Below are 23,701 nucleotides of genomic sequence, written 5' to 3'. Positions count from 1 at the left end.
GCCCCTGACGTCTCTGTCCCTGGCTGACTCTAAGCTGAAGACAGACCTGACCATTGTGCTGAATGCTCTGGGCAGCAACACCAGTCTGACCAGGGTGGATATCAGTGGGAACGCCATGGGAGACATGGGGGCTAAGATGCTGGCCAAGGCCCTGCAGATCAACAGCAAACTAAGGTGAGGAGAGGACTGTCTCCGACACTCTGATGATGGTTTGGAGAGGAGAGGACTGTCTCAGACACCCTGATGATGGTTTGGTGAGGAGAGGACTGTCTCCGACACTCTGATGATGGTTTGGAGAGGAGAGGACTGTCTCAGACACCCTGATGATGGTTTGGAGAGGAGAGGACTGCCTCAGACACTCTGATGATGATTTGGAGAGGAGAAGACTGCCTCAGACACTCTGATGATGGTTTGGAGAGGAGAGGACTGCCTCAGACACTCTGATGATGGTTTGGAGAGGAGAGGACTGCCTCAGACACTCTGATGATGGTTTGGAGAGGAGAGGACTGTCTCAGACACTCTGATGATGGTTTGGAGAGGAGAGGACTGTCTCAGACACTCTGATGATGGTTTGGAGAGGAGAGGACTGTCTCAGACACTCTGATGATGGTTTGGAGAGGAGAGGACTGCCTCAGACACTCTGATGATGGTTTGGAGAGGACTGTCAGACACTCTGATGATGGTTTGGAGAGGAGAGGACTGTCTGACACCCTGGTGATGGTTTGGAGAGGAGAGAACTGCCTCAGACACTCTGATGATGGTTTGGAGAGGAGAGGACTGTCTCAGACACTCTGATGATGGTTTGGAGAGGAGAGGACTGTCTCAGACACTCTGATGATGGTTTGGAGAGGAGAGGACTGCCTCAGACACTCTGATGATGGTTTGGAGAGGAGAGGACTGTCTCAGACACTCTGATGATGGTTTGGAGAGGAGAGGACTGTCTCAGACACCCTGATGATGGTTTGGTGAGGAGAGGACTGTCAGACACTCTGATGATGGTTTGGAGAGGAGAGGACTGTCTGACACCCTGATGATGGTTTGGTGAGGAGAGGACTGTCAGACACTCTGATGATGGTTTGGAGAGGAGAGGACTGTCTGACACCCTGGTGATGGTTTGGAGAGGAGAGGACTGTCTCAGACACCCTGATGATGGTTTGGTGAGGAGAGGACTGCCTCAGACACTCTGATGATGGTTTGGAGAGGAGAGGACTGTCTCAGACACCCTGATGATGGTTTGGTGAGGAGAGGACTGCCTCAGACACTCTGATGATGGTTTGGAGAGGAGAGGACTGCCTCAGACACTCTGATGATGGTTTGGAGAGGAGAGGACTGCCTCAGACACTCTGATGATGGTTTGGAGAGGAGAGGACTGTCTCAGACACCCTGATGATGGTTTGGAGAGGAGAGGACTGTCTCAGACACTCTGATGATGGTTTGGAGAGGAGAGGACTGTCTCAGACACTCTGATGATGGTTTGGAGAGGAGAGGACTGCCTCAGACACTCTGATGATGGTTTGGAGAGGAGAGGACTGTCTCAGACACTCTGATGATGGTTTGGTGAGGAGAGGACTGTCAGACACTCTGATGATGGTTTGGAGAGGAGAGGACTGTCTCAGACACTCTGATGATGGTTTGGAGAGGAGAGGACTGTCTCAGACACTCTGATGATGGTTTGGAGAGGAGAGGACTGTCTCAGACACTCTGATGATGGTTTGGAGAGGAGAGGACTGTCTCAGACACCCTGATGATGGTTTGGTGAGGAGAGGACTGCCTCAGACACTCTGATGATGGTTTTGGAGAGGAGAGGACTGTCTCAGACACTCTGATGATGGTTTGGAGAGGAGAGGACTGTCTCAGACACTCTGATGATGGTTTGGAGAGGAGAGGACTGCCTCCGACATTCTGATGATGGTTTGGAGAGGAGAGGACTGCCTCAGACACTCTGATGATGGTTTGGAGAGGAGAGGACTGCCTCAGACACTCTGATGATGGTTTGGTGAGGAGAGGACTGTCTCCGACACTCTGATGATGGTTTGGAGAGGAGAGGACTGTCTCAGACACTCTGATGATGGTTTGGAGAGGAGAGGACTGTCTCCGACACTCTGATGATGGTTTGGAGAGGAGAGGACTGCCTCCGACATTCTGATGATGGTTTGGAGAGGAGAGGACTGCCTCAGACACTCTGATGATGGTTTGGAGAGGACTGTCTCAGACACTCTGGTGATAGTTTGGTGAGGAGAGGACTGTCTCAGACACTCTGATGATGGTCTGAATGATGAAATATTTGAGTGTTATGAGTAATTGTTTTTAGATGTGCTCTGAAGATTCTCTCAGTTTGTCTCTCTGTTAAAGTGTGTTACTGTAGATACCAGACAGTGGGAGGGTTTGATATGTGATTGATAGATGATTCTCTCAGTCTGTCTCTCTGTTAAAGTGTGTTACTGTAGATACCAGACAGTGGGAGGGTTTGATATGTGATTGATAGATGATTCTCAGTCTGTCTCTCTGTTAAAGTGTGTTACTATAGATACCAGACAGTGGGAGGGTTTGATATGTGATTGATAGATGATTCTCAGTCTGTCTCTCTGTTAAAGTGTGTTACTGTAGATACCAGACAGTGGGATGGTTTGATATGTGATTGATAGATGATTCTCAGTCTGTCTCTCTGTTAAAGTGTGTTACTGTAGATACCAGACAGTGGGAGGGTTTGATATGTGATTGATAGATGATTCTCTCAGTCTGTCTCTCTGTTAAAGTGTGTTACTGTAGATACCAGACAGTGGGAGGGTTTGATATGTGATTGATAGATGATTCTCTCAGTCTGTCTCTCTGTTAAAGTGTGTTACTGTAGATACCAGACAGTGGGAGGGTTTGATATGTGATTGATAGATGATTCTGATCTGTTCCACCAGGACGGTGATCTGGGATAAGAACAACATCAGTCCTCAAGGTCTCCAGGATGTAGCAGCTGCTCTGGAGAAGTGAGTAGCAATGGGATTCTGTGTGTGTGTGTGTCTGTGTGTGTGTGTGTGTGTGTGTGTGTGTGTGAGGAAGGATGTAGCAGACATATGAGGATGTCTCGGGAAGGGGATGGAGAGGAGGAAGGGGATGGAGAGGAGAGGGGATGGAAAGAGATGGCAGAGATGGATCTCCTGGGTGGGGACCAATGGAGATCTAGCTAGTACTGTAGTGGATATGACCAGAAACACAACCAGAGGACCAATGGAGATCTAGCTAGTACTGTAGTGGATATGACCAGAAACACAACCAGAGGACCAATGGGGATCTAGCTAGTACTGTAGTGAATATGACCAGAAACACAACCAGAGGACCAATGGAGATCTAGCTAGTACTGTAGTGGATATGACCAGAAACACAACCAGAGGACATATTTCTTATTTTTACTAGGCAAGTCAGTTAAGAACAAATTATTATTTACAATGACGGCCTACCGGGGAACAGTGGTTTAACTGCCTTGTTCAGGGACAGAACGACAGGTTTTTATCTTGTCAGCTCGGGTTTCGATCTAGCAACCTTTCGGTTACTGGCCCAACGCTCTAACCTCTAGGCTACCTGCCGTCCCATGGATCAGGTAGCCTACTGTGGTGAATTATTATGACCAGAATCCAAATGATGATACAGCAGCCTGCTGTGGTGAGGAAAGAAAGGGGTTATTGTGTACCTCTCTGCTCCGCTTGGGTCTGGGCCTGCTGTTCATCCCTGGCAGCACAGACAGGGTGGAGAGAGAGAGGAGGTTAGCAGAGAGAGGTAGAGGAGAGGGCTGAGGAAGAGAGAGGGTGGGGGAGAGGAGAGAGAGAAGAGAGAGGGTGGGGGAGAGAGAGGGTGGGGGAGAGGAGAGAGAAGAGGGGTGCAGGAGAGGGGTGGGGTGGGGGAGAGAGATAGAAGAGGGGTGGGGGAGAGGAGAGAGAGAAGAGAGAGGGTGGGGGAGAGGAAAAATAGAGAAGAGAGAGGGTGGGGGAGAGAGGGGTGGGGGAGAGGAGAGAGAAGATGGGTGGGGGGAGGAGAGAGAGAAGAGAGATGGTGGGGGAGGGAGAAGAGAGAGAGGGGGGGGGGGGAGGGGAGGAATGGCAGACAAGCACCAGACAGGTTACCATGTGATTGGCTGTCTATGAATTTAGAGCTGAATGATATTAGAATCCACTCAGTCATGAGTGTCTGGCCAATTTCTTTGTTTCATCCTCATTTACTTGCTCATTTATTTGCTGCATAACAAGCGTTGGCTGGCTGGACGCTTACCTAGCGCCCTGTGATGAATCTGGGGGTTTGTAATTTGCTTTGTGATGAGGATGGATGTGGACCCTGTTGTACACATGGTGGAGAGGAGGGGGGAGAGAGAAGGGGAGAGATGGAAAGACAGAGGGAGAGAGGGGAGAGAGACCGACACATACACATGGTGGAGAGGAGGGGGGAGAGAGGGGAGAGATGGAAAGAGAGAGGGATAGAGACCGTCACATACACATGGTGGAGAGCAGGGGGGAGAGAGGGGAGAGGGAGAGAGACGTCACATACACATGGTGGAGAGGAGGGGGGAGAGAGAGGGGAGAGATGGAAAGAGAGAGGGAGAGAGACCGTCACATACACATGGTGGAGAGGAGGGGGGAGAGAGGGGAGAGGGAGAGAGACGTCACATACACATGGTGGAGAGGAGGGGGGAGAGAGAAGGGGAGAGGGGAGAGGGACCGTCACATACACATGGTGGAGAGGAGGGGGGAGAGAGAGGGAGAGAGGGGAGAGATGGAAAGAGAGAGGGAGAGAGACCGTCACATACACATGGTGGAGAGGAGGGGGGAGAGAGGGGAGAGGGAGAGAGACGTCACATACACATGGTGGAGAGGAGGGGGGAGAGAGAAGGGGTGAGGGGAGAAGGAGAGAGGGGAGAGGGAGAGAGACCGTCACATACACATAGGGGGGAGAGAGAAGGGGAGAGGGGGAGAGACCGACACATACACATGGTGGAGAGGAGGGGGGAGAGAGAAGGGGTGAGGGGAGAAGGAGAGAGGGGAGAGGGAGAGAGACCGTCACATACACATGGTTAGCAGATGTTAATGTGAGTGTAGCGAAATGCTTATGCTTCTAGTTCTGACAGTGTGTCACGATTTCCGCTGAAGTTGGTTCCTCTTCCTTGTTCGGACGGCGGTTGGCGTCGCCGGTCTTCCAGCCATCATCCATCCACTTTTCATTTTCCATTTGTTTTGTCTTGTCTTCCCACACACCTGGTTCCAATTCCATCATTACATGTTGTGTATTTAACCCTCTGTCCCCCCCATGTCCTTGTCCAGAATTGTTTATTGTAAGTGTATGTGCACGTTTATCTGGTGAGACGGGTTTTGTAGCCAGTGATTGTTTGTTCTGATTCCGGTGGTTTTTATTACTAAACTGCTCCGTTGTAAACCCAGTTTTTGCTCTCCTGCGCCTGACTTCTCTGCCTCCAGTACGCAGCCCTTACACCCTGCAGTAATATCTAACACCTAATCTAACAATTCCACAACAACTACCTAATACACACTAATCTGAAGGGGCGAAGGAGAATATGTACATGTAAATATATGGATGAGTGATGGCCGAGCAGCATAGGCAAGATGCAGTAGATGGTATAGAATACCAATGCCATACAGTATATACATGTGATAGGAGTAATGTAAGATATGTAAACGTTATTACAGTGGCATTATTTAAAGTGGCATTGTGTAAAGTGACTAGTGATCCATTTATTAAAGTGGCCAGTGATTGGGTCTCAATGTTGGCAGCAGCCTCTCTGTGTTAGTGATGGCTGTTTAACAGTCTGATGGCCTTGAGATAGAAGCTGTTTTTCAGTCTCTCGGTCCCAGCTATGATGCACCTGTACTGACCTCGCCTTCTGGATGATAGCAGGTGAACAGGCAGTGGCTCGGGAGGTTGATGTCCTTGATGATCTTTTTGGCCTTCCTGTGACATCGGGTGCTATAGGTGGCCTGGAGGTCAGGTAGTTTGCCCCTGGTGATGCGTTGAGCAGACCGCACCACCCTCTGGAGAGCCCTGCGGTTGCGGGCGGTGCAGTTGCCGTACCAGGCGGTGATACAGCCCGACAGGATTCTCTCGATTGTGCATCCGTAAAAGTTTGTCAGGGTTTTGGGTGACAAGCCACATTTCTTCAGCCTCCTGAGGTTGAAGAGGCGTTGTTACGCCTTCTTCACCACACTGTCAGCTACAATAAATGCATCCTCAGGATATATATGCTTTCCAGTTTACATAGAGTCCAGTGAAGTTCCTTGAAGGCCTATAGATAAGAGATAATTGGCCATCTTTAGGTAAACACCCTGGGTTTACTAGAGAAGTGGCCATCTTTAGGTAAACACCCTGGGTTTACTAGAGAAGTGGCCATCTTTAGGTAAACACCCTGGGTTTACTAGAGAAGGGGCCATCTTTAGGTAAACACCCTGGGTTTACTAGAGAAGTGGCCATCTTTAGGTAAACACCCTGGATTTACTAGAGAAGTGGCCATCTTTAGGTAAACACCCTGGGTTTACTAGAGAAGGGGCCATCTTTAGGTAAACACCCTGGGTTTACTAGAGAAGTGGCCATCTTTAGGTAAACACCCTGGATTTACTAGAGAAGTGGCCATCTTTAGGTAAACACCCTGGGTTTATTACTACTGTATAGGCTGTGTCCTTATATTTCCATTGGCCAAAGCTGTGCCTCTGTCTGAATAGACCCGGTTCAGTCTGCTACCTGCTCTGGCTGTGATTTCACTGAGGAATAGTGAAACGTCAGTTCTGTCTGACTGAACATGTGGGCCTGTTCCTTAGCTGTCCCTCAGAGACGAACAGCTGCATCGCCATAAATACAAAATAGGTTTTTACAGCTCTTTTTTTCTTGAACCAAACAGTGACATCAATCCAAAGATGTTTCCAGAGCGTTGGCTTGTTGTGAGACCGTTGATCAAAGCCCCTATAGTGAGTTGATGTATATTCTAATTGTCCCAGATGAGCCGTGTTTGAAGGGGGTCCAGGTATGTAGAGGAGTGTGTTAGATCAGGTATTGTAGGAGCTAGTAGTCCTGAGTCTGTGTAAGGTTCAGTCATTAACTATTCCCTTTAGTGACACGCTGAGGCCTTTCTGACTACAGATGAAGAATGAATCTACCGTTGAGCTGCTTTACCTGAGAGACAGACACTCAATCAATTCAGTCCCAGACCTCTCTCCCTCTCTACCTCTCTCTGTCTCTCCCTCTCTACCTCTCTCTCTCTCTCTCTCTCTCTACCTCTCTCTCTCTCTGTCTCTCTCTCTACCTCTCTCTCTCTCTACCTCTACCTCTCTCTCTCTCTTTCTCTCTGTCTCTCTACCTCTACCTCTCTCTGTCTCTCCCTCTCTACCTCTCTCTCTCTCTCTCTCTCTCTCTACCTCTCTCTCTCTCTGTCTCTCTCTCTACCTCTCTCTCTCTCTACCTCTACCTCTCTCTCTCTCTTTCTCTCTGTCTCTCTACCTCTCTCTCTCTCTGTCTCTCTTTCTCTCTCTCTACCTCTCTGTCTCTGTCTCTCTCTCTCTCTGTGTCTCTCTCTACCTCTCTCTCCACCTCTCTCTCTCTCCTCCTCCCCCCCCCCTCATTATTGATGTACTATTATGGGCTGACTTACCAACTGCAGAGGATCAGTAACCTCACTTATCAACGTCAAGTCACAATCAATTAGGAGATGAAATGGCTTGTTTCAGAACTGCTCTTCTCTCTGTCAGCAGCCAGGGGCTGGACACACACACACACACACACACACACACACACACAAAACTAACCTTGTAGGGACACAAAATTCTTTCCCTAACCGTTAACCCTAAACTTAGCCCCTAATTCTAACCTTAACCCCAAACCCCCTAGAAATAGCATTTGACCTTGTGGGGACTAACAAAATGTGGTCCCCACAAGTATAGTTAAACACACACACACACACACATATCATATATACACTCACACACACATCCAGAGGGCGGGCCTCTCTTGATGTGCTCTAGTCTGTTGTTGTAGCCACGGAGACAAATGTTTCTATTCTGGAGGGTTCATTAGAAAAACATTAATACATTTGGGGTCCATTTTCCTATTCAAGTGTTGAATGTCAGTTAAATGTATAATGCTAAAAGATAGAATCACATTAGTTGAATCAGATACTGTATACATTATAATGCTAAAAGATAGAATCACATTAGTTGAATCAGATACTGTATACATTATAATGCTAAAAGATAGAATCACATTAGTTGAATCAGATACTGTATACATTATAATGCTAAAAGATAGAATCACATTAGTTGAATCAGATACTGTATACATTATAATGCTAAAAGATAGAATCACATTAGTTGAATCAGATACTGTATACATTATAATGCTAAAAGATAGAATCACATTAGTTGAATCAGATACTGTATACATTATAATGCTAACAGATAGAATCACATTAGTTGAATCAGATACTGTATACATTATAATGCTAAAAGATAGAATCACATTAGTTGAATCAGATACTGTATACATTATAATGCTAAAAGATAGAATCACATTAGTTGAATCAGATACTGTATACATTATAATGCTAAAAGATAGAATCACATTAGTTGAATCAGATACTGTATACATTATAATGCTAACAGGTAGAATCACATTAGTTGAATCAGATACTGTATACATTATAATGCTAAAAGATAGAATCACATTAGTTGAATCAGATACTGTATACATTATAATGCTAAAAGATAGAATCACATTAGTTGAATCAGATACTGTATACATTATAATGCTAACAGGTAGAATCACATTAGTTGAATCAGATACTGTATGCATTATAATGCTAAAAGAATCACATTAGTTGAATCAGATACTGTATGCATTATAATGCTAAAAGAATCACATTAGTTGAATCAGATACTGTATACATTATAATGCTAAAAGAATCACATTAGTTGAATCAGATACTGTATGCATTATAATGCTAAAAGAATCACATTAGTTGAATCAGATACTGTATGCATTATAATGCTAAAAGAATCACATTAGTTGAATCAGATACTGTATGCATTATAATGCTAAAAGAATCACATTAGTTGAATCAGATACTGTATACATTATAATGCTAAAAGAATCACATTAGTTGAATCAGATACTGTATGCATTATAATGCTAAAAGAATCACATTAGTTGAATCAGATACTGTATACATTATAATGCTAAAAGATAGAATCACATTAGTTGAATCAGATACTGTATGCATTATAATGCTAAAAGAATCACATTAGTTGAATCAGATACTGTATACATTATAATGCTAACAGTTAGAATCACATTAGTTGAATCAGATACTGTATACATTATAATGCTAAAATAATCACATTAGTTGAATCAGATACTGTATGCATTATAATGTTAGAACCTATACTGCCACATTATAATAGTCAGGAATATTACAATAGTTCATGACTGGCTGTTAAACCAATTCAGATTTCTATAACTAATCGGGTCATAATATCTGTTTAAATATGAATACAGCAATCAAATATGAATGACAATATATGGTTAAATATGACTAATGAATAAATACATTATACTATGTGTTTAAACTATGCAACATTTATGAGACTGTCCATCTCCTTGACAGAAACTTCACCATCCGGTTCATGCCTATCCCCATCATCGATGCGTCTCAGGCTCTCAAAGCCAGCCCAGAGAAGACTGAGGACGCCCTGCTCAAGGTGAGTCAGGCTCTCAAAGCCCAGAGAAGACTGAGGACGCCCTGCTCAAGGTGAGTCAGGCTCTTAAAGCCAGCCCAGAGAAGACTGAGGACGCCCTGCTCAAGGTGAGTCAGGCTCTCAAAGCCAGCCCAGAGAAGACTGAGGACGCCCTGCTCAAGGTGAGTCAGGCTCTCAAAGCCAGCCCAGAGAAGACTGAGGACGCCCTGCTCAAGGTGAGTCAGGCTCTTAAAACCCAGAGAAGACTGAGGACGCCCTGCTCAAGGTGAGTCAGGCTCTCAAAGCCAGCCCAGAGAAGACTGAGAACGCCCTGCTCAAGGTGAGTCAGGCTCTTAAAGCCCAGAGAAGACTGAGGACGCCCTGCTCAAGGTGAGTCAGGCTCTTAAAACCCAGAGAAGACTGAGGACGCCCTGCTCAAGGTGAGTCAGGCTCTTAAAACCCAGAGAAGACTGAGGACGCCCTGCTCAAGGTGAGTCAGGCTCTTAAAACCCAGAGAAGACTGAGGACGCCCTGCTCAAGGTGAGTCAGGCTCTTAAAACCCAGAGAAGACTGAGGACGCCCTGCTCAAGGTGAGTCAGGCTCTTAAAACCCAGAGAAGACTGAGGACGCCCTGCTCAAGGTGAGTCAGGCTCTTAAAACCCAGAGAAGACTGAGGACGCCCTGCTCAAGGTGAGTCAGGCTCTTAAAACCCAGAGAAGTCTGAGGATGCCCTGCTCAAGGTGAGTCAGGCTCTTAAAGCCAGCCCAGAGAAGACTGAGGACGCCCTGCTCAAGGTGAGTCAGGCTCTTAAAACACAGAGAAGACTGAAGGTGAGTCAGGCTCTTAAAACCCAGAGAAGACTGAAGGTGAGTCAGGCTCTTAAAACCCAGAGAAGACTGAAGGTGAGTCGGGCTCTTAAAACCCAGAGAAGACTGAGGACCCCCTGTTCAAGGTGAGTCAGGCTCTTAAAACCCAGAAAAGACTGAAGGTGAGTCGGGCTCTTAAAACCCAGAGAAGACTGAAGGTGAGTCAGGCTCTTAAAACCTCTGAGGACCTGGTTGAACCATGGTTGAACTATCAATCAATATCGTTATTTTTCCATTTGGGATTTATTGTGTAGTCTGGGTACAAAAACAATTCTAACATATATATTCACCTAACACACAAATACAATAACAAAAGCTATGAGTTACAACCATTTTGCTTCTTTATCATTGCTATGACAAATGGCTGACAGAGTAATGCTCTCTGCTCTCGTCAGATTGAGAACTACCTGTTCCGGAACCATGAGACTCGTCAATACCTCCAGGAGCAGGCCTACCGCCTCCAACAGGGGATCGTTACCACCACCACTCAACAGGTGACACACGCACAACAGCATTTAAAAATACAGTACCATCTAAATACAGCTGCAGAGGTAAAACCGGGGTCAGCAACACGGGGGTCGGGAACACGGGGGGCGGGAACACGGGGGTCGGGAACACGGGGGTCAGCGACACGGGGGTCAGCGACACGGGGGTCGGGAACACGGGGGGCGGGAACACGGGGGTCAGCGACACGGGGGTCAGCGACACGGGGGTCAGCAACACAGGGGTCAGCAACACAGGGGTCCTATCTCGACTTGATTTAGTTGAGTTATTGAGCGTAGCATTGTGTTTAATCACCCCACTAACAGCCTGTAATCTCCCTCCTGTGAAACTGTCTCCCCTGACCACTGGTTAACACTGAGGTCCCTCTTGTGAAACTGTCTATCCTGACCACTGATTAACACTGAGGTCCCTCCTGTGAAACTGTCTATCCTGACCACTGATTAACACTGAGGTCCCTCCTGTGAAACTGTCAATCCTGACCACTGGTTAACACTGAGGTCCCTCCTGTGAAACTGTCTCCCCTGACCACTGGTTAACACTGAGGTCACTTGGGGGAGCAGGGGACAGGCTAACTGTTTTGATTGGGTGGCAGCATCATGTTGTGGGGGTGCTTTGCTGCAGGAGGGACTGGTGCACTTCACAAAATAGATGGCTTCATGAGGAGGGAAAATTATGTGGATATATTGAAGCAACATCTCAAGACATCAGTCAGGAAGTGAAAGCTTGGTCGCAAATGGGTCTTCCAAATGGACAATGACCCCAAGCATACTTCCAAAGTTGTGGCAAAATGGCTTAAGGACAACAAAGTCAAGGTATTGGAGTGGCCATCACAAAGCCATGATCTCACCCTATAGAACATTTGTGGGAAGAACTGAAAAAGCGTGTGCGAGCAAGGAGGCCTACAAACCTGACTCGGTTACTATGTGAGACACGATGCTTAGGCATTTAACGGTGAACAAGAGACACGATTCTTAGTGATTCATTTCATGGTGTAGATGAGACACGATTCTTAGTGATTCATTTCATGGTGAAGATGAGACACGATTCTTAGTGATTCATTTCATGGTGAAGATGAGACACGATTCTTAGTGATTCATTTCATGGTGAAGATGAGACACGATTCTTAGTGATTCATTTCATGGTGAAGATGAGACACGATTCTTAGTGATTCATTTCATGGTGAAGATGAGACACGATTCTTAGTGATTCATTTCATGGTGTAGATGAGACACAGTGCTTAGTGATTCATTTCATGGTTAAGATGAGGCTTAGTGATTCATTTCATGGTGAAGATGAGACACGATTCTTAGTGATTCATTTCATGGTGAAGATGAGACACAGTGCTTAGTGATTCATTTCATGGTTAAGATGAGACACAGTGCTTATTGATTCATTTCATGGTGAAGATGAGACACAGTGCTTAGTGATTCATTTCATGGTGAAGATGAGACACAGTGCTTAGTGATTCATTTCATGGTGAAGATGAGACACAGTGCTTAGTGATTCATTTCATGGTGAAGATGAGACACAGTGCTTAGTGATTCATTTCATGGTGTAGATGAGACACGATTCTTAGTGATTCATTTCATGGTGTAGATGAGACACAGTGCTTAGTGATTCATTTCATGGTGAAGATGAGACATGATGCTTAGTGATTCATTTCATGGTGTAGATGAGACACGATTCTTAGTGATTCATTTCATGGTGTAGATGAGACACAGTGCTTAGTGATTCATTTCATGGTGAAGATGAGACATGATGCTTAGTGATTCATTTCATGGTGAAGATGAGACACAGTGCTTAGTGATTCATTTCATGGTGAAGATGAGACACGATTCTTAGTGATTCATTTCATGGTGTAGATGAGACACGATTCTTAGTGATTCATTTCATGGTGAAGATGAGACACGATTCTTAGTGATTCATTTCATGGTGTAGATGAGACACGATTCTTAGTGATTCATTTCCTGGTGAAGATGAGACACAGTGCTTAGTGATTCATTTCATGGTGAAGATGTGTGACGGTTTGTATTTCCTGTAATTTGAGAGGAGCGTAAAAGATTGTATTGGCATCTGAAGATGATTCAAGTTTCTCCTCAAGATGCTCTGAAGTCCTGTCTACTATTCCTCTCAGATTGTCTTCCATCTTGAGTTAAGGGTTTCACTGCTAGACAGATAACCGCTTTGTTCCTGTCTCACACTCTTCTTCTTCTTGTTGTTCTTCAGATGATTGACAGGATCTGTGTGAAAGTCCAGGACCATCTCAACTCCCTGAGGAACTCAGAGACAGACGGGATCTCAGACGACGTCAAGACGGCTGAAAACCTGATGAAGGATGCCAGGAACTCCAAAACGGTGACTGGTCATTTAGTTAAGACCTAACCCATAATCCAACATTGAACATTCTGCACACTAAGATAGAATCCCCTAACAGTTTAAATGTTACTACCCCTTTTCTAACCCTTTCCTCCTCTCCTCCTCCTCCTGTCCTCTCCTCCTCCTCCTGTCCTCTCCTCCTCCTGTCCTCTCCTCCTCCTCCTGTCCTCTCCTCCTCCTCCTGTCCTCTCCTCTCCTGTCCTCTCCTCCTCATCCTCCCCTCCTCCTCCTCCTGTCCTCTCCTCTTCCTGTCCTCTCCTCGTCCTCCTCCTCCTCTCCACCTCCTGTCCTCTCCTCCTCCTCCTGTCCTCTCCTCTTCCTGTCCTCTCCTCCTCATCCTCCCCTCCTCCTCCTCCTGTCCTCTCCTCCTCCTGTCCTCTCCTCCTCCTGTCCTCTCCTCCTCCTCCTCCTGTCCTCTCCTCCTCTCCACTTCCTGTCCTGTCCTCTCCTCCTGCTCTCTACTCTCCTCCCCCCAGCTGCTTCCTAACCTGTACCACCTGGGAGCAGCGTCCAGAGAAGAGGTCAACGGTCAGTCAGTAGGACCCATCCAGGAGAAACTGGAGTCCATGGCTGGAGAGGTGGCCAGGGTCATGGATGAACAGCTACAGGTAGGAGCCATGGTTTTAAACAGGCACAAAAAGTCAAGGAAGTAAATGTTTGAAGAGAACTGATGATGGTTGTTTTAAAAATGTTGATTAGGGGTCTCCCGAGTGGCGCAGCGGTCTAACTCACTGCCTCGCAGAGCTAGAGGCGTCACTACAGACCCGGGTTCCATCCTGGGCTGTATCACAACCGGCCGTGATCAGGAGTCCCATAGTGCGGCACATGCGGCTAGCTTCCGGGTTAAGAGGGCGGGTGTTAAGAAGCGTGGTTTGGTGGGTCATTGGAGGACGCATGAATTGACCTTCGCCTCCCGAGCCCGTTGGGGAGTTGCAGCGATGAGTCCAGATCGACATTGGGGCGAACAAGGGGGTAAAATAAAAAACGGTATAAATGAGACTAGAATATGCTGCCACTATACTGCTCTGAACAGGTTCCATCTCCAGAAATGTGTATATTTCAAAAGAGCAGGGTTCTGACATCCTAAAAGACAGTTTGTTAAGAGCGGATGTTATTGGTATGGGCAGCAGTATGTTCTTGGCAGGTAGGCAGACATCCTGGTCTCGTCTCTCTCTGCCCTCCAGACCCCCCCCCCCCCCCCCCCCCCCCCCCGAAGCTGGACTGTAATAAATATGTTCAAACTCACAGGCCTTAATGCTGTGGTGGTTGTTGTCAGCAGAGGAGCTGTTTCCCTCAGCCTGTAATCAGAGCAGAGAGAAGGACTTCTGTGAGGGAGCCTGATACACACACACACACACACACACACAGACATGTTGTTAATCTAGGTATCCATCCGAGAGGAGATTGGGCCATATTTTAATTATAGTGTTAATTCAGTGGTTTACTTCCTACCACGAGGCAGAGGAGATAACTGTTATGTCCCAATTGGTACCCTATTCACTATATATAGTGCACTACTTTTGACCAGGGCCATATGGGCCCTGCAGGACACTATACAGGGAATAGGATGCCATACGGGCCCTAGTCAAAAGTAGTGCACCACATAGGGAATAGGGTGTCATATGGAACACAACAAACTAGTTTCCAGTTATCAGTAGGTCAGATCAATGGATCTGTGTTGGTGCTAGATGTTAGATTTCTCCTCCAGACAGAGAAGCTGTAATGGAACTTTATCAGACTGAAGTCCTCTCACTGTGTTTATTACACTGGGAGTTGTAGACTTTCCTCCTTTTAAAACCATAAAGCTTTAAGCACAAGCAACCATATATACTAGCAACCATATCCGCTAGCAACCATATCTACTAGCAACCATATCCACTAGCAACCATATATACTAGCAACCATATCCACTAGCAACCATATCCACTAGCAACCATAATGACTAGCAACCATATCCACTAGCAACCATATATACTAGCAACCATATATACTAGCAACCATATCCACTAGCAACCATATCCCCTAGCAACCATATCCACTAGCAACCATATATACTAGCAACCATATTTACTAGCAACCATATCCACTAGCTACCATATCCACTAGCTCCCATATCCACTAGCAACCACATCTACTAGCTACCATATCCACTAGCAACCATATCCAATAGCAACCATATTCTCTAGCAACCACATCCACTAGCTACCACATCCACTAGCTACCACATCCACTAGCAACCATATCCACTATCAACCATAACCACTAGCTACCATATCCACTAGCTACCATATCCACTAGCAACCATATCCACTAGCAACCATATCTACTAGCTACCATATCCACTAGCAACCATATCCACTAGCTACCATATCCACTAGCAACCACATCCACTAGCTACCATATATACTAGCAACCATATCCACTATCAACCATATGAACTAGCAACCATATCTACTAGCAACCATATCCACTAGCTACCACATCTACTAGCTACCACATCTACTAGCAACCATATCTACTAGCAACTATATCCACTAGCAACCATATCCACTAGCAACCATATCCACTAGCAACCACATCCACTAGCAACCACATCTACTAGCTACCACATCTACTAGCAACCACATCCACTTGCTACCACAGCTACTAGCTACCACATCTACTAGCAACCACATCCACTAGCTACCACATCCACTAGCAACCATATCCACTAGCTACCATATCCACTATCAACCATATCCACTAGCAACCATATCCACTAGCAACCATATCCACTAGCAACCATATCTACTAGCAACCATATCCACTAGCTACCATATCAACTAGCAACCATATCCACTAGCAACCATACAACTAGCAACCATATCTACCAGCAACCATATCCACTAGCAACCATATCCACTAGCAACCATATCCACTAGCTACCATATCCACTAGCTACCATATCCACTAGCTACCATATCCACTAGCAACCATATCCACTAGCAACCATATCCACTAGCAACCATATCCACTAGCTACCATATCCACTAGCAACCATATCCACTAGCTACCATATCCACTAGCTACCATATCCACTAGCAACCATATCCACTAGCAACCATTTACATTTTTTTTTACATTTAAGTCATTTAGCAGACGCTCTTATCCAGAGCGACTTACAAATTGGTGCATTCACCTTATGATATCCAGTGGAACAACCACTTTACAATAGTGGGGGGGGTTAGAAGGATTACTTTATCCATATCCACTAGCAACCATATCCACTAACTACCATATCCACTAGCTACCATATCCACTAGCAACCATATCTACTAGCAACCATAGCCACTAGCTACCATATCCTGACCTTAAGGGTGATCTAAAGATGTTGTATTCATTCTAGTGGTTGAGCTGTATGACATCATTTCAGAGATTAAAAAATATATCAAAACAACACACTACAAAAGACAATGTGTTTTGAATACTCAGTTGTTCCTGTCATAACCAGCACCTTGTTGTGTTATTTCACTAGTGGTGATCTGTCATAACCAGCACCTTGTTGTGTTATTTCACTAGTGGTGATCTGTCATAACCAGCACCTTGTTGTGTTATTTCACTAGTGGTGATCTGTCATAACCAGCACCTTGTTGTGTTATTTCACTAGTGGTGATCTGTCATAACCAGCACCTTGTTGTGTTATTTCACTAGTGGTGATCTGTCATAACCAGCACCTTGTTGTGTTATTTCACTAGTGGTGATCTGTCATAACCAGCACCTTGTTGTGTTATTTCACTAGTGGTGATCTGTCATAACCAGCACCTTGTTGTGTTATTTCACTAGTGGTGATCTGTCATAACCAGCACCTTGTTGTGTTATTTCACTAGTGGTGATCTGTCATAACCAGCACCTTGTTGTGTTATTTCACTAGTGGTGATCTGTCATAACCAGCACCTTGTTGTGTTATTTCACTAGTGGTGATCTGTCATAACCAGCACCTTGTTGTGTTATTTCACTAGTGGTGATCTGTCATAACCAGCACCTTGTTGTGTTATTTCACTAGTGGTGATCTGTCATAACCAGCACCTTGTTGTGTTATTTCACTAGTGGTGATCTGTCATAACCAGCACCTTGTTTTGTTATTTCACTAGTGGTGATCTGTCATAACCAGCACCTTGTTGTGTTATTTCACTAGTGGTGATCTGTCATAACCAGCACCTTGTTGTGTTATTTCACTAGTGGTGATCTGTCATAACCAGCACCTTGTTGTGTTATTTCACTAGTGGTGATCTGTCATAACCAGCACCTTGTTTTGTTATTTCACTAGTGGTGATCTGTCATAACCAGCACCTTGTTGTGTTATTTCACTAGTGGTGATCTGTCATAACCAGCACCTTGTTGTGTTATTTCACTAGTGGTGATCTGTCATAACCAGCACCTTGTTGTGTTATTTCACTAGTGGTGATCTGACATAACCAGCACCTTGTTGTGTTATTTCACTAGTGGTGATCTGTCATAACCAGCACCTTGTTTTGTTATTTCACTAGTGGTGATCTGTCATAACCAGCACCTTGTTGTGTTATTTCACTAGTGGTGATCTGTCATAACCAGCACCTTGTTGTGTTATTTCACTAGTGGTGATCTGTCATAACCAGCACCTTGTTGTGTTATTTCACTAGTGGTGATCTGTCATAACCAGCACCTTGTTGTGTTATTTCACTAGTGGTGATCTGTCATAACCAGCACCTTGTTGTGTTATTTCACTAGTGGTGATCTGTCATAACCAGCACCTTGTTGTGTTATTTCACTAGTGGTGATCTGTCATAACCAGCACCTTGTTGTGTTATTTCACTAGTGGTGATCTGTCATAACCAGCACCTTGTTGTGTTATTTCACTAGTGGTGATCTGTCATAACCAGCACCTTGTTGTGTTATTTCACTAGTGGTGATCTGTCATAACCAGCACCTTGTTGTGTTATTTCACTAGTGGTGATCTGTCATAACCAGCACCTTGTTGTGTTATTTCACTAGTGGTGATCTGTCATAACCAGCACCTTGTTGTGTTATTTCACTAGTGGTGATCTGTCATAACCAGCACCTTGTTGTGTTATTTCACTAGTGGTGGTGATGATGCTTCTGGTAATCTATTTGATCCCTGTCAGTCTGTGGTGGATGTAGAGATTAGGGAGCCTGATTGTGATGTATTTCCTCCATCAGAGTCTGTTGGAGTCCATGGTGGATGCTGCGGAGGGTCTCTGTCCCCATGTGATGAGGAAGACTAACCTTCGTCAGGACCTGATCAAAGCCAGCACAGCTAAGATGGTGGTCCCCCGTAGCTTCGTCAAGAACACCCTGCTGGAACAGTCTGGAGTCGACATCATCAACAAGATCAGGTGAGACTAGAGTTGATTGATGTGTATACAGTGAGGGAAAAAAGTATTTGATCCCCTGCTGATTTTGTACGTTTGCCCACTGACAAAGAAATGATCAGTCTATAATTTTAATGGTAGGTTTATTTGAACAGTGAGAGACAGAATAACAACAAAAAAATCCAGAAAAACGCATGTCAAAAATGTTATAAATTGATTTGCATTTTAATGAGGGAAAAAGTATTTTTCTGTATATGGCAAGACACTTTACTCCACACTAACGGTGTCCCAACTTTCTAACGTTGCTAAAATTCACCATTATTTTTGCTGTTGTCCTGAAATCACTAACCTCGATGTCCTTGTTGTCTTGGCTGAATGAACTAGGGCCTCTGGCTGACAAGCCTGAGTACATTGAGAAGCAGTATCCTGGTATTGTGTTATCTACAGAGATGACGTGTCTGTCTGTATCCTCTGTCACTGTCTGTGTTCTGCTCATAGCAGTGGCCCTGATTGTTAGAGCCCCACTTATTGGTCCTGTAGTTGGACAGTGTGCAGGTCTCTATCCTTCTAGTGTAGATTCACACTGTCATTTAGAACGCCACAGGGTTGTTCACAGCCTGCTGGTCTGATGGCCCACACAGCCTTGCCTCAGTGTTGATCCTGTGAAGTGGGAATGAATGAAGCATCTCTCCTTTTTCTTACTTCATCCCTCTGTTTCTCTCCTCTTCATCCCTCTGTTTCTCTCCTCTTCACCCCTCTGTTTCTCTCCTCTTCACCCCTCTGTGTCTCTCCTCTTCATCCCTCTGTTTCTCTCCTCTTCACCCCTCTGTGTCTCTCCTAGTGAGGTAAAGCTGAGCCTGGCTTCCTTCCTCTCAGACCGTATCGTAGATGAGATCCTAGAAGCCCTGTCTGGCTCTCAGCACACACTGGTGAGTCTTAATCAGGCCTGGAGATACAGTGCAATCACTACTCATGGTAACCATGACAACACATCACTACTCATGGTAACCATGACAACACATCGCGACTCATGATAACATGACAACACATCACTACTCATGATAACCAAGACAACACATCACTACTCATGATAACACATCACTACTCATGGTAACCATGACAACACATCACGACTCATGACAACACATCACTACTATTGGTAACCATGACAACACATTGCTACTCATGGTAACCATGACAACACATAACTACTCATGGTAACCATGACAACACATCACTACTCATGGTAACCATGACAACACATCACCACTCATGATAACCATGACAACACATCACTACTCATGATAACCATGACAACACATTAGCTTGAATATTCAGTGAAATTCTAACATAGTAACAGTAATAGTGACTATAGTAACAGTAATAGTGAACATAGTAACAGTGACCATAGTAACAGTAATAGTGACCATAGTAATAGTGACCAAAGTAACAGTAATAGTGGACATAGTGACAGTAATAGTGACCATAGTAACAGTAATAGTGACTATAGTAACAGTAATAGTGACCATAGTAACAGTAATAGTGACCAAAGTAACAGTAATAGTGGACATAGTGACAGTAATAGTGACCATAGTAACAGTAATAGTGAACATAGTGACAGTACCAGTGAACATAGTAACAGTGACCATAGTAACAGTAATAGTGACTATAGTAACAGTAATAGTGACCATAGTAACAGTAATAGTGACCAAAGTAACAGTAATAGTGGACATAGTGACAGTACCAGTGAACATAGTAACAGTGACCATAGTAACAGTAATAGTGACTATAGTAACAGTAATAGTGACTATAGTAACAGTAATAGTGACTATAGTAACAGTAATAGTGACTATAGTAACAGTAATAGTAGTGTGATATTCATTATGTCTTGCTCCCCCCTAGGCTGACCACCTGGTGAGGAAGGAGCGTCCTCTGGTCCAGCAGGAGTCTGTGGACCTGGACGTACCCGAGGAGAGGGCTCCTAAACGGGCCACCACGGAGCTGAATGAGGCAGAAAGGCTGGAGGACCTGGAGACATGCATGGTACACTACACTACACGACCATATGTTTTGTGTGACGGCCGGGATTCTGTTTCCTGTCATGTGTTCTTCACTCATTTGGGGTTCCAGACATGTCTAATCTCAGACTGAGTGTTACAGGGAGATGAGCTAACCTTGGCTCATGTCTGGTTATCGTCCTGAAAGGCCAAAATCCTTAGTCTACCATTAAGGTTAACTGGTTCTATCTAACTGTAATGAATTAGCAGGTCCTCATGCTGTGCCTACTGGCCATGGTAGGATGGTAGGATAGGGAGGTTGATTCATTATGGTAGGATGGTAAGATAGGGAGGTTGATTCATTATGGTAGGATGGTAGGATAGGGAGGTTGATTCATTATGGTAGGATGGTAGGATAGGGAGGTTGATTCATTATGGTAAGATGGTAAGATAGGGAGGTTGATTCATTATGGTAGGATGGTAGGATAGGGAGGTTGATTCATTATGGTAAGATGGTAAGATAGGGAGGTTGATTCATTATGGTAAGATGGTAGGATAGGGAGATTGATTCATTATGGTAAGATGGTAAGATAGGGAGGTTGATTCATTATGGTAAGATAGGGAGGTTGATTCATTATGGTAAGATGGTAGGATAGGGAGGTTGATTCATTATGGTAAGATGGTAGGATAGGGAGGTTGATTCATTATGGTAGGATGGTAGGATAGGGAGGTTGATTCATTATGGTAGGATAGGGAGGTTGATTCATTATGGTAGGATGGTAGGATAGGGAGGTTGATTCATTATGGTAAGATGGTAGAATAGGGAGTTTGATTCATTATGGTAAGATGGTAAGACATGGAGGTTGATTCATTATGGTAGGATGGTAGGATAGGGAGTTTGATTCATTATGGTAGGATGGTAAGATTGGGAGATTGATTCATTATGGTAGGATAGGGAGGTTGATTCGTTATGGTAAGATGGTAGGATAGGGAGGTTGATTCATTATGGTAGGATGGCAGGATAGGGAGTTTGATTCATTATGGTAGGATGGTAAGATTGGGAGATTGATTCATTATGGTAGGATAGGGAGGTTGATTCATTATGGTAAGATGGTAGGATAGGGAGGTTGATTCATTATGGTAAGATGGTAAGATAGGGAGGTTGATTCATTATGGTAAGATGGTAAGATAGGGAGGTTGATTCATTATGGTAAGATGGTAGGATAGGGAGGTTGATTCATTATGGTAAGATGGTAGGATAGGGAGGTTGATTCATTATGGTAGGATGGTAGGATAGGGAGGTTGATTCATTATGGTAGGATAGGGAGGTTGATTCATTATGGTAGGATGGTAGGATAGGGAGGTTGATTCATTATGGTAAGATGGTAGAATAGGGAGTTTGATTCATTATGGTAAGATGGTAAGACATGGAGGTTGATTCATTATGGTAGGATGGTAGGATAGGGAGTTTGATTCATTATGGTAGGATGGTAAGATTGGGAGATTGATTCATTATGGTAGGATAGGGAGGTTGATTCATTATGGTAGGATGGTAGGATAGGGAGTTTGATTCATTATGGTAGGATGGTAAGATTGGGAGATTGATTCATTATGGTAGGATAGGGAGGTTGATTCATTATGGTAAGATGGTAGGATAGGGAGGTTGATTCATTATGGTAGGATGGTAGGATAGGGAGTTTGATTCATTATGGTAGGATGGTAAGATTGGGAGATTGATTCATTATGGTAGGATAGGGAGGTTGATTCATTATGGTAGGATAGGGAGGTTGATTCATTATGGTAAGATGGTAGGATAGAGAGGTTGATTCATTATGGAAGGATGGTAAGATAGGGAGGTTAATTCATTATTTATTTTATTTATTTATTTTATTTATTTATTTCACCTTTATTTAACCAGGTAGGCAAGTTGAGAACAAGTTCTCATTTACAATTGCGACCTGGCCAAGATAAAGCATAGCAGTTCGACACATACAACAACACAGAGTTACACATGGAGTAAAACAAACATACAGTCAATAATACAGTAGAAAAATAAGTCTATATACAATGTGAGCAAATGAGGTGAGATAAGGGAGGTAAAGGCAAAAAAGTCCATGGTGGCAAAGTAAATACAATATAGCAAGTAAAACACTGGAATGGTAGATTTGCAGTGGAAGAAAGTGCAAAGTAGAAATAGAGATAATGGGGTGCAAAGGAGCAAAATAAATAAATACAGTAGGGGAAGAGGTAGTTGTTTGGGCTAAATTATAGATGGGCTATGTACAGGTGCAGTGATCTGTGAGCTGCTCTGACAGCTGGTGCTTAAAGCTAGTGAGGGAGATAAGTGTTTCCAGTTTCAGAGATTTTTGTAGTTCGTTCCAGTCATTGGCAGCAGAGAACAGGAAAGAGAGACGGCCAAAGGAGGAATTGGCTTTGGGGGTGACCAGAGAGATAAACCTGCTGGAGCGCGAGCTACAGGTGGGTGCTGCTATGGTGACCAGTGAGCTGAGATAAGGGGGGACTTTACCTAGCAGGGTCTTGTCGATGACCTGGAGCCAGTGGGTTTGGCGACGATTATGAAGCGAGGGCCAGCCAACGAGAGCGTACAGGTCGCAGTGGTGGGTAGTATATGTGGCTTTGGTGACAAAACGGATGGCACTGTGATAGACTGCATCCAGTTTGTTGAGTAGGGTATTGGAGGCTATTTTGTAAATGACATCGCCAAAGTCGAGGATCGGTAGGATGGTCAGTTTTACGAGGGTATGTTTGGCAGCATGAGTGAAGGATGCTTTGTTGCGAAATAGGAAGCCAATTCTTGATTTATTTTAGGATTGGAGATGTTTGATGTGAGTCTGGAAGGAGAGATTACAGTCTAACCAGACACCTAGGTATTTGTAGTT

At 44.7% G+C, this 23,701-nt stretch overlaps 1 protein-coding gene across 4 annotated transcripts in view; it reads left to right on the top strand.

Annotated features, from left to right (window-relative positions):
* The window catches only part of LOC115190923 (F-actin-uncapping protein LRRC16A), a 132,377-nt gene that overhangs the window by 82,990 nt on the left and 25,686 nt on the right, over positions 1-23,701 (top strand). For all 4 annotated transcript variants that reach the window (XM_029748955.1, XM_029748956.1, XM_029748957.1 and 1 more), the window contains 9 exons: positions 2-174; positions 2,913-2,981; positions 9,641-9,734; positions 10,972-11,070; positions 13,307-13,435; positions 13,933-14,064; positions 18,653-18,828; positions 19,646-19,733; positions 20,707-20,847. In XM_029748955.1, coding sequence (XP_029604815.1) covers positions 2-174; positions 2,913-2,981; positions 9,641-9,734; positions 10,972-11,070; positions 13,307-13,435; positions 13,933-14,064; positions 18,653-18,828; positions 19,646-19,733; positions 20,707-20,847 — 1,101 coding nt within the window. The remainder of the gene's footprint in view (position 1; positions 175-2,912; positions 2,982-9,640; positions 9,735-10,971; positions 11,071-13,306; positions 13,436-13,932; positions 14,065-18,652; positions 18,829-19,645; positions 19,734-20,706; positions 20,848-23,701) is intronic.

This window comes from Salmo trutta, unplaced genomic scaffold (genome assembly GCF_901001165.1).
Source record: "Salmo trutta unplaced genomic scaffold, fSalTru1.1, whole genome shotgun sequence".
Classification (NCBI taxonomy): Eukaryota; Metazoa; Chordata; class Actinopteri; order Salmoniformes; family Salmonidae; genus Salmo; species Salmo trutta.
This window is presented reverse-complemented; position numbering and strand designations above follow the sequence as displayed.